The sequence below is a fragment of the Pipistrellus hanaki genome, assembly GCF_964339955.1.
Source record: "Pipistrellus hanaki genome assembly, chromosome: 9".
In the NCBI taxonomy this organism is placed as follows: Eukaryota; Metazoa; Chordata; class Mammalia; order Chiroptera; family Vespertilionidae; genus Pipistrellus; species Pipistrellus hanaki.
Window position 1 is genome coordinate 45,053,482 of NC_140511.1, and position 12,627 is coordinate 45,066,108.

The following is a 12,627-nucleotide window of genomic DNA, read 5'->3' on the forward strand; positions in this document are numbered from 1 at the left end:
TTGTCACGTGATCTGAAACTGAAATAGAAAGTTTTCCGCATCCCATCAACTACAACCTCCTAAAAGTATTGTAGAACATATCATTTAACTTTTGTACGTTTTTAAATATGCATGCATTTAATAGAAAATAATATCTACCACAGACTCTTGATGGAGAAATAAATTAGAAATATATTTATATTACATGGTCTTAATAATTCTCGGTGCTCTTTTTATTTTTTTAAAAATTGGGACTGGGGTTTAAATGAGAGATGGACTCATAATAAACACTTCAAATGGTTTCCAAATGCTAGTTGCTATTGTTATTATTTAGATTTTAAAAAAATCCCACCAAAAATGTATGGTTCTTTCTAACCTGGCAATTACTGGTTTTCTATATCTCCAGTTCAATTATTATTCATATGATTCAAGTGAGAAAAGAATGTTTAGATGGTGGGCAAATAGCATTAGATTAGTTTTTGTTTGTTCCACTACTTTTTAAATCATCCAAATAGTCCAGTATCCCTATATGGTTACTCCATTACATTATCATGTAGCAAAGTTGGGTAGGTAGCAGAGATGATGGCTAAACAATAAACAAAAATGTTGCCTAGACTAGTGAAAATGGACTAAGATCATTATTGATTCTTTAGTAATACCTGAAGGACTTTAACTTAGAAAATTTACATTTTCTATATTGGGTTAATTCAAAACCATTCTCCCTCAGATAGGCATAGTAAGATATAAATTTTAACAGCTAATTTTTCTCATACATTAATATGTATATATTATGATTTATATATTTGATCAGAATATAACCCATGTCAATCTTACTGATTTATGATGGCTTTGGGAAAAATGAAGAGGAAATTATTTGCAACATATCAATTACACAAATAGAAGTCATTAAATACATTTTAAGTTATTTACTCATTCTTACCCCTTTGATTTCCACTTGTCAACTTTTAAAACCATGCACATTTGATCTCAGCACATTTCTTTCAAGTAAAACAGTCTCTGGACTCGCCTTCGTATTTGCTGGGTTTTGATGCTATAAATAATGGGGTTCATCAAGGGAGGGAAAAGGATATAGATGTTGCCCATGAACACATGTACCAAAGGTGAGAGGTGTTTCCCAAAGCGATGCACCATAGTCAGGCCGATGATTGGGATGTAGAAAACTGAAACAGCACAGATATGAGATACGCAGGTCTGCAAGGACTTGATTCTCTCCTCCTGAGATGCAATAGCTAGGACTGCATGCAAGATCCTGACATAGGACACAAGTATAAGCACTGCGTCCAACAACAAGTTGCTGATCACCAGGGCCAGACCATAGATGCTGTTGAAGCGGATGTCTGAGCAGGCCATTCTAATTAAGTCCTGGTGCAGGCAAAAAGAGTGGGAGAGAATGTGGGGATGGCAGTAATTTAAGAACTTTAGACGAATGATGACTGGAGGTATGAGTAAAGTACTTCTACATAAGATTGCCACCCCAATTTTCATGATCTTATCATTAGTTAGGATGGAAGAGTAGTGGAGTGGGTGGCAAATGGCGATGTAGCGGTCAAAAGCCATAGCGAGAAGGACAGAGGACTCCATGAAGGACAGACCATGGATGAAATAAGACTGGGCAATGCAGGCATCCAGGCTGATCTCTTGAATGAACCCCCACAGGATTCCCACCACTGTATACATGGTGGAGACGCCCATGCACAGGTCAGTGAGGGCCAGCATGGCCAGGAAGTAGAACATGGGCTCGTGCAGGCTTGGCTCAGTCCGGATCACGTGCAGCACAAGGCAATTTCCCAGAAAAATCATAACGTAGATGGAGGAGAAAGGGATGGAGAGCCAGAGATAGTCAACTTCTAGGCCAGGGAATCCAGTGAGGATAAATCTGGAACTATTATAGTTTGAGATGGTGATAGCAGACATGAAGAGAGAATTGAAATATTTCTAGAGATGTGGCAAATCAGATCAGCTAATGATTCCTTAATTTTGAAAAGAACGGAAGGTACAATACAATTTCCTTTAGTGTTATAAACTCAGCAAAATAGAGTTCTGATTCTTTTTCCTTTAGGGCAAAATCCCTTTCTCTAGACATAACTTTTTCCACTGCTAGTGACAAGCAATGCCTGGAGATTAGGGAGTTTTATGCAGAAGCAATAATCTTAATGCACCTATGGGATTAGATTTGGGGCTGGACTTCTGGGAGTGTCTGTTTATCTTTAGAGGAAGATAATATATGATCACAGGTGTATACTGCTTTCATGGCTGGTAGCATCCTCAGGAAAATGTGAAATGGGTAATTTTTCTCTTGGGTAACACAGCTCTTCCTTTACTACCCCCAAAGGGTCATAAAACCCTAATGAAATGGACTGGTTAATGTAACCCTAATTTTGCAGATAAAATTTAAGTAAGAGAAATTTAACCAAGTGGAATAAAAACTTATTTTGCCCACTTCCCATTGCCCCTTTCTAAATGCTTTACCATTATCCAATTGTTTTGGTTATACTGGCCTGTAGTATAGAAAATGATGAGGTAAATTAGTGTGAAGGTCATACTGAAAATACATCTCTTTATGTTATACAGAATTTCTATTTTTTCTGACCTTCACACTAATTTTACCTCATTATTTTCTATTCTAGAGGCCTGATGCACAAAATTTGTGCATGGGGAAAGAGAGTCTCTCAACCCAACCTGCACCCTCTCCAATTCGGGAGCCCTCAGGGAATATCTTACTGATGGCATAGGCCCACGCCCCATGGTTCTCTGCTCTCTGTGGGGCCTGCCTGCTCCACACCATGGCCATGGGCAAGCAGGCCCTGTGAGGTGCTGCCTGTGGACCCACTTGCTTGCTCATGGGTCATCGTGGCTAATGCCAAGCAAGGCCCTGCTGTCTGCTGTCAAGCCGTATGACCAGACCTGCTTGGGGGCGGGTCCAGTTGTGCTGCCAACCCTAGAGTTGCTAGTCTGGCCCTCCCACAGCACAGGTGGAGGAGGCCCCTGCCACCCCAACCCCAATGCTGTGTGTGCAACCTCACCTGTCCAGTTGACCCATTATAGCATCCCAGTTAATTAACATGTTTCTCTATTATATATATATATATATATATATATATATATATATATATATATATATGTATATATATATCACATATATAACATACAATAAATAACACACACACACACATATATATATATATATATATAACATAAATGACATGCATTTTAAACTGGAAAGTATTAGGCTATTGGGTAATAGCTGGAAATGAAATGATCATGAGGTAAATACTTATTTCACTGTTTAAAATAGTGTTAACATGTTTTCCAAAGCAAGGTCCCCTTTGATACTCTGACCAGTAAGTAATGAGAATTATAGTTCCTCCATAATTCAGCCAGTACTTGGTATGGTTAGATTTTTAATGCTTGTTTTACTTTGCTTTGGTATATTGCATTTTTTCATATGCTTATTTGTCATATATACATCTTGGTGAAGTTCCTGATTGAATAATTTTCCCTTTTGTGACGAGGTTGTTTTTTTTCTTATTGAGGTTGGAGAGTTTTTAGATATCTTACCTAATAATAGACAAGCATGTAAATTGACTGCATCTCCACTATGCCCACAGCTAATCAGGAGTGACTATGCAAATTAACCTGGCAAAGTTGGAAAGTTAATTTGCATATGCAGGCATAGAGTGACTAACCGGGACAGGAGGCTTGCTATGTAGGGGCGGGATGGGGGTGGAGGGACCTACAGGAGTGGTGCTCTGGCCATCAATGAGGACTTGGCAGCTCCTGGGCAGCCTCGGAGTGGGGACTTGGCGGCTCCCAGGAGGCCAGGAGCAAAGCCAGGGGAAGGAAGGCCTATTCTTGCATGAATATCGTGCAACAGGTTTCTAGTTTTAATTATAAAGCCCTTAGCAAATATATGATTTGCAAATTGTTATTTTTTTCTTAACTGTGATTTATTATAGAACTGTACATATAAACCCTATATTATTTTATTAACCAATGTACCCTAATTCAATACAATTTAAAAAATAAAGAGTATGATGATAACAGAAAGAGTCACATTGAATAAAAGAGGATTTTAGTATTGATTTCCCTTAGAAAGAAGTATGTTGTTGAGGCATGTAAAAAGAAAAAAAAATTCAGAGCATATAAAAAGAAAAGAAAAATCTTGAGGATACATTAAATATTCTACATTCACCTGTATAAAAAAAAAAAACACAGGTGAATAAGTGGCTCTGAAACTCAAAATGGAAAAGTGAAAATTAAGAGCAGGTTATAAAAGATGAGATTTTAATTCAGTTTTCATTTTTAGGGTAAGGTGCTATTACTAATAACTTACAAGTAGAATGGTTATATGATCAGAATCAAACATAGATGTTAAGAACATTAGCCCTCCTTCTCAAGAGATGAGAAAGATAAGAGTAAACAGTAGAAAAATTTATGAAATTTTATCATCTGTGACAGTGTAGATGGTTCTAAATGAAATTAGTTAGAGAAATACAAATATCATATGAATTTTCTTATATGTGAAATCTGAAGAATAATATAAATAAACAAATAAAAATCAGACACAGATTCACAAATACAGAGAACAGACTGATAGTTGCCAGTGGGAAGGGAGTTTGGGGGGTTAGGTGAAAAAGATAAAAAGATTGAGAAGTACAGATTGGTAGTTAGAAAATAGACCTGGGTATGTAAAGTACAGCATGGGAAATATAGCTAATGATATTGTAATAACTATATATGCTTCCAGGTGGGTACTGGAAATATCAGGGGGACACTTTGTAAAGTTTATGATTGTCTAACCACTATGCTGTACACTTGAAACTAATACAAAATAAAACTGAATGCAAGCTATAATTGGGAAAAAAAATTGAAAAACAAACAAACAAAAAAAGAAACTTGGTTCTATGGCGAAAGCTTTAATATTTGAAACATCAGATATACCCCTCTTTCTATAAGTTCCAGAAATGCTCACAGAAGAGTTGAGGCTTACTAATGAAAATAATGTCACATTCGAATGTTTAGAATATGTGGTTCCCTTATGAGAAAAATAAAGTATTGCATTTTGAAAATGAAGAAAACCCACTAACTTGATACTTTCAAATATATGTTGTTGTTTTTTCCTTTGAGGAAAATTCTCACAAATTCTATGAGAAATATGTATATGTTTTTTTCAATGATTGTGTATATTTACTGAATTTTTGTAATAATGGAATAAAATTGGTTTTATGTTATTAGAGGTCTTCTAGAATATTCAGAATGGAAAAAAATACAAAATAAGAGGCTACCAAGGAATAAAACTAAAAGGTAAGAACTGCTGGGTAACAGAGGATTTTAAATTCTACATACATATTATCTATCATTTCTTATGTTCTTCATGTCATAACATTTTCATAGATGACACTTTATAAATTTTAATAGGTTTTACAACTTTAAATATTATTATTTTTATAGTGAGAGGAATATTGTAACACATTTAAAAAATATATATTTTATTGATTTTTTACAGAGAGGAAGAGAGAGGGATAGAGAGTTAGAAACATCGATGAGAGAGAAACATTGATCAGCTGCCTCCTACACACCCCTGACTGGGGATGTGCCCGCAACCAAGGTACATGCCCTTGACCGGAATCAAACCTGGGACCCTTCAGTCCGCAGGCTGATGCTCATCCTCTGAGCCAATCCGGTTTCGGCTATTGTAACACATTTTAAATCATTTGACGAATGTCATACAATTGGAGGAGGAACCTGGATATAAATCACAGTTTCATAAGAAAGAAAAAACAAACACCTGTATCTTTTTCAGAAATACATTTTTTTCCGCGAAGAATCTGAGTCTCAGGATTCTGTCTTTTTCTCTTTTTATTCTAATACTACCTTCCTCTCCAACTCTATATTTTTACTACACACGGAATTTAAGGCCAGATCTAGGTTTTACATCTGTTCTCAGTTTATGTTAGTAATTATGGGAATTTAAAAAAAGCAATATTCAAGGTATTTGCAATTTACATAAAATAAAAAACAATCTAGAACATGTTCTCTTCAAATATACTTTCCTTCAACAATTAAGGTAAAGACCCTTGCCTATAGACTTCTATCACAATCTCTGACCGCAGAGTTCTTGTTCAGGTTCTCTGTGTGCAAAACATCCATTGTCAGCTCACAGTGTTATAGAAAGTTAGGGCAGTCTAGGAGTTAAACAAACAAACAAACAAACACTAAATACTATTGCTTTATTGATAAAGAAAACAAGGCTCAAAGAAGGTATGGATAATGATAAGTATATTTATCAAGGATTTTTAATTGAAATGGATCTGGCCTGGCCAGCATGCTTCAGTGGTTGAGATTCAACCTATGAACCAGGAGGTCATGGTTAGATTCCTCATCAGGGTACATGCCCAGGTTGCGGGGTTGATCCCCAGTGTGGGGCACACAGGATGCAGATGATCAATGATTATCTCTTATCATTAATGTTTCTATCTCTCTATCCTTCATTCTTCCTCTCTAAAATCATCAAAATATATATTTTTTCAAAAAAGGAATGGATCTGAATGCACTGACTGGCTCAGTGTCCCCTGCTAAATAAGAAGCCAAAAATATGTTACACATTACTTAAATTGCTTATCTGTGTGTCAGGACGATTTGTAAAGAGAAAAGATTATAATAGCTACAGAGTTATTAATTCACAGTTTAATTGATAATATAGTAGTATTGATAGTGATAATAATAATAATAATAATAATATACTTATGGAGAAATTTTCATTCCTTCAGAATGATCCTTCAAATCAACAACTCTTTTCCTATGTAAAAGGGTAAAGGTTATGTTAACTAGTCTTTGATGCTTCAGGATACTAGTAATTTCAAATACACATGTTGGGGAAAGTACATGATTATGAATCAGTATAACTCCATTTTGTATAAAATGATACTTTTTTTTTAATAACCACAGTAAAAATGTGTTTATGACTCAGCTCACATGAAAGATAGGATAGTAGATCCTGAATATTGATAGTTGCTAGCACCCATTGGTCAAAACTGACAACCATGAGAGGTAATCTCTAGACATAAGTGATAGATATTTGTGAAAAAGTCCATCAGGCCCTGATCTGTATCTCAAGAACGTTTATGTAGATAAGCTCTGTTGGAAAGAACAGTTCTTTTCTACCATTTCACTTTTACTTTCATGAAATTAAATTATGAGTCCCATGTGTACTAGAAATGGTAATTGGAACTAACCCATTCTCGGTATTGATACATTTGATTTTAGTAGTCATTCAAAACCATAATAAATATTCTATAGATTGTGATGGCATTCCTTGACCTCTCTTTTATTAACTGAAATGGTAAGGGCTGTCTAAGACTGGACTGGGGCTTACTTTCTTAAAACTTCATGGAAAGAACTAAGACACTGAAATTCAGGAGGGGGAAGCTCAAGGGCCTTGTAATGTTTCTTACATATGCCTTTTTCACAGATTCGTGCACTGGTGCGGTTCCTCAGCCTGGCCTGCAGGGATTGGACCAAAACTGGTTCTCCAACATCCCCTGAGGAGTCCCATATTGTGAGAGGGCACAGGCCAGCTGAGGGACCCCACCGGGGCACAAATCCATGCACCGGGCCTCTAGTGATTTGCATAACAAGGTAATTGGGTAAATGTGTGGCCTTTTGAGAAGAGACTTTTCCACATCCATTCCTCAGGGGAATTGCATCATAACCCTTGACAAGTGTTGATATTATTTTTGTTCTGTATTTGCAGCTGGGAATGGAATTTTTTTTTTATCTGCATAGAATGCTATATCAGTATGAGCAGATGCATGGGCAAAAGGTTAGATAATTAAGTTTGTGAGCATGTATTCTCTCAGGTGCCTGAAAGATCTGGAGAGAAATGTGTAGAAAGGAGCTAAAAAGAGTGTAGCAAATTGAAATTATAATTGTATAAAAGGGGTTAGCTCTGAGTAAGTGTCAGATCTGAGTAGACATTCTGAAAAGGAGATAAATATTTCATTTACGATCTGAGCTAGGATATGAAAGGTGTTAAAAATAGTTCTGATTTTCTCTTGATGCTTATAAGTCAAAGGTAAGCATTTTACCATTTTTCTATATTGATTCTAATTTTTTTCTAATCCTTGCCCTCCATTTACCCCTGCAGATGTACATCTGGAAAACAACAGGGCAAATAGATTTGCATCTGCATTAAATTTTCAACGTTTCGGCATATTTTGAACCGAATTTAACTAATTCAGATAAAATTAAACTCCAATTCACTAGTTTTAAGTGGGAATTATTCATTACACAGTACATTTCTTTTATTGAGGATACAAAGGAATAATATGGACTTCTACATAAGAAAATCAAGAGTTTTTCATAGCGGAGGTGATGCTTGAGCTAAGAGTTGAGTAGTAAACTGCTATTTGTTAGATGGTAAAGTTATGAAGACACAAGAAAATCTAAAAGAAATAGGCTAGAATTATAGAAAGTATAGAACATATGTTTTAGCATTTTAAGATACTTTTATAGAATTCTAAAATGCATTTGCTAATGACTAGTAAAAAGTTTTCAAGGAAGGTTCGAGTGAATGGCAATAATAATACTAATAGCATACATTTATATGGTGTTCCCCATAAGTCAAACATCTTATAAGCATTGTGTTTTCAAACAATGCTTTAAGTAATTTTTGTATTATTAATATGAGGAAGAATGATTATTATCTTTATTGGTTAGCTGTGTCAAATGAAGCCCTGGAAAACTGTTAGTAACTTGACAGACTACACAGAGCTAGTAAGTGCTGAAGCTTACACTGAATGTCCAGAATGAATGATCTTAACCACTTTACTATAAGTTTTTCACATGGACAGTTACCTTTTTTATGTAACCTTCCAGCTGGCAGCATAAAACACTATAGTTACATTAATTTTTATATTTTGTTAAAAAATAAAACTTTGGATTGCATTGCAAAGCATGAATTAGGAAATAGAAAGACCAAAGAGAAAACAAGGAGGATAAGTTTTCAGCAATTATAGATGATCAAAAGAGATGTAAGAGTAATCTTGGAGATGAGTCAAGAGAAAGGAGAGGTTTCAGAAACTAAGTCTACATGAACTAGCCACTGCATGAGTGAAAAAGTTTAAAGGAATGGGAAACATTCAATTTTCCAATGGAAATTTGGTATTTTTGCTTCCATTTACAAAAATAGAAATGTTTTCTCTACAGAAGTCCTGAGCACACTGATAAACATGGGATGTGTTGTTGTTGCCAATGTGGAATTGAGAAAGACTAATGAGTTTTTAATACTTTTTCCTGAAATACGCATTTTTCTAAATTGACTTCACCCACCGTACATAGTCAAACCTAGAACTGAACCTTGGAAATCATAATTGTGCCTAAAACATTGCTATTTTTGTACCCTTGTTATAAAATAAGCTATGCAATTTATTTTACTTCTGCCTGTTTTGATTTTGAAAATTTAGCTTACATTATGAAACAAGTAATTTTATTAACCAAGACAAAGAAGATTCTGAAAGACTTTGTTGAATGGGACCAAACCACATATTCTGAAGTAGAAAAAGATACTACAAGGAACTGAATGGTATGGGAACAATTTTCTATATGAGACTATAATAGTGTCTTTTAAAAGGAAATTGCAAGCAAATGTATAAATTGGAACATAAACTAACACTTGCATAACAGAATGAATGGACTTGAAGAACACGAACTTGAGGTAAGTAACACTTCAAAAAGGGATTGAAAGGTAGTTGAAGGAGACATGAAACAGGAAAGGGATGCATTAAGGATGTGGAAAATCACCACATTTTTTTTTAAAAAAAAGAATAATTCCAATTTTAATTTATTGCATTGCTTTAACACATTATTTTTTCTAATTTCTCTAAAGTTAGTTTAGAGGAGAACTTAGGGACATTTTATCCCATCCTATTTAAGCAAGAAATTATTGAACTCCATGAAATGTATAAAAACTGTTTTTTTATTTTTTAGCAAAAATTATAACATGAATTAAATCCCTTGAATAAATACTTTTACCTATTCAGTATTGTAGTGTATTTGAAGTAGGTTTATTCCTTGTGTTGAAAGTTCATGAGGTATTTTACTAAAATAACTGATTAAGCTAATTTTTTTCTGTATACATTTTCAAATAAAGATATTTATTGATCAGATTTTAATAATAATTTTTCCTTTAGAGAAATAAACTACATGGCAACTTTTACTTTTTTGACATTATTTTATTAAGTAATATTTTTCCATATCAAAATTTGTGGCTCTAAATTTTCATTAAGATTTTTTATTTATATAATATTTTTCTACCCCTAAAATATCAAATTGTACCAAATTTCTGGAAAAAAGTTTCCCTAGCACCTACCTCCAGGATGAGGTAGGGTTCAAATGCGGTATCACACCACTTGTATATGTTTGATAAGAATATTCTTTTTCCTTTAAAAAAAAAATATATATATATATATATATATATATATATATATATATATATATATATATATATATATATATTGTTGATATTTTTACAGAGAGGAAGGGAGAAAGTTAGAAACATTGATGAGAGAGAAACATCAATCAGCTGCCTCTGCACACCCCCACTGGGGATGTGCCCACAACCAAGGTTCATGCCCTTGACCAATATTGAACCTGGGACCCTTCAGTGTGTAGGCCAATGCTCTTGATAAGTGTATTTTTAACATGACACATAGAATATGGTATTGCTCAGTAGATCATTGTCTCTTTGACATTAAGATCCTACTCTTATTGGTCTAATGCTTGCTATTGTACTTGAAATAGTGTGTATTCCATTCATTTCTTTGTCTGATCTCTTAACTAATTGCTTATTGGGTGAGGATGTAGGAAAAAAGTATTTGGTAACATCAGTATATTACCATTAGGTATCTATTTATTAATAAAGGACACCAAACTGATATTCAATGAAGTAGGCTTTAATTGACATTACAAAGCATATGCCCTTATATTGCTAGAATGTGTTTTCTTTCAAGAGTGAATGTGTTTGTGCTTGTTACTGTCTAAATGTATAAGAGAGAGTGACAGAACAAGAGAGAAATGCAGATAGCACAGAGAAAAAGAGACAAGTAAAAAGTGAAGGGGGAGAAAAAATACAGCAGAGGTTGAAATCTGATTTAAAAAAAAATATCCAGGAAGCCTATATCTGCATTCTTGGACACACTTAATTGCCCCATCAAAGTGAGTATATCTCACAAAATGCCATTTGAAATCACATAATCATATAATCAGATTATTATATACATCTAGGTAAGAACAGAAAACAGAAGAGAGATAAACCTCGCTGCTATCTTGAATCAGAAGCTCCAAAGCAGGGAGTTCTAAGCCATCATGTTCAGGCTCAATGGCACAGTCTTCATGCCCTCGGTGCTGACACTGGTGGGGATCCCTGGTCTGGAGTCGGTTCAGTGCTGGATTGGCATCCCTTTCTGTGCCATGTACATCATCGCTCTGTTTGGGAATTCTCTGATCCTGGTCATCATCAAATCTGAGCGCAGCCTCCACGAGCCCATGTATCTCCTCCTGGCAATGCTTGGAGCCACAGACATTGCTCTCAGTACCTGCATCCTGCCAAAAATGCTAGGAATATTCTGGTTTCATCTGCCAAAGATTTATTTTGATGCCTGTCTCTTGCAGATGTGGCTTATTCACACCTTGCAGTCCATTGAGTCAGGTATTCTGCTGGCCATGGCCCTGGACCGCTATGTGGCAATCTGTAATCCTCTGAGACATGCAACCATTTTTACCCACCAACTTCTCACTCAGATTGGGGTTGGGATGATACTCAGAGGAGCCATTCTTTCGACTCCATGTATCATCCTCATCAAATACAGGTTGAAGTATTACTGGACTACTGTGGTCTCCCATTCATACTGTGAGCACATGGCCATCGTGAAATTGGCAGCAGAAGATATTAGAATTAACAAGATCTATGGTCTGTTTGTGGCTTTCATTATACTTGGCTTTGATATAATATTCATCACATTATCCTACATTAAAATATTTATTACTGTCTTCAGTCTGCCTCAGAAGGAAGCCAGGCTCAAAGCCTTTAACACCTGCATTGCTCACATTTGTGTCTTTCTTGAGTTTTATCTCCTGGCTTTCTTCTCCTTTTTCACACACAGATTTGGCTTCCACATTCCACCTTACATTCATATTCTTCTGTCTAACCTTTACTTGCTTGTCCCACCATTGCTCAATCCTATTGTGTATGGTGTGAAGACCAAACAGATTAGAGACCGAGTGTCCCACATTTTTCATTCTAAGGATGTCTCTGGATTTCTTATTAATCTTTTATCAAATAAAAAAGTTTCACATGAGAAACACTAGCTTTTAGTGAGAGTCTGTGCTTTAGAAAGTTCATTGTATGTTAAAATATAAAGTTCTAGGTTTGTATTAGAGATAGTAAAGCTATGATTACTAAAATAATTTCTTTTGTTATAAATTTGGAATTTTTGGAACATATATTTAGCTGACAAGTGACAAAAGAATAAATTATGAATACATGTTTGTAGTTAAATCAGCTTTTAGTAAAGTACATTCTGTAAAAGCACAACTAAATGTTACTACTTTAGCCTCTGTTTAAAAATA

At 35.0% G+C, this 12,627-nt stretch overlaps 2 protein-coding genes across 2 annotated transcripts; one reads left to right on the forward strand and one right to left on the reverse strand.

Moving 5' to 3' along the window:
- Positions 1 to 966: 966 nt before the first annotated feature.
- On the reverse strand, positions 967 to 1,914 carry LOC311628421 (olfactory receptor 51V1-like; the record flags this gene model as incomplete). The annotated part of the gene is made up of 1 exon (XM_084895661.1): positions 967 to 1,914. The coding sequence occupies one exon, from the start codon at positions 1,912 to 1,914 to the stop codon at positions 967 to 969; it is 948 nt and encodes a 315-aa protein (XP_084751787.1).
- A 9,450-nt stretch (positions 1,915 to 11,364) lies between these two features.
- LOC311628422 (olfactory receptor 52A5-like) lies at positions 11,365 to 12,366 on the forward strand (the record flags this gene model as incomplete). Its single annotated transcript, XM_084895662.1, has 1 exon — positions 11,365 to 12,366. The coding sequence occupies one exon, from the start codon at positions 11,365 to 11,367 to the stop codon at positions 12,364 to 12,366; it is 1,002 nt and encodes a 333-aa protein (XP_084751788.1).
- Positions 12,367 to 12,627: the final 261 nt, after the last annotated feature.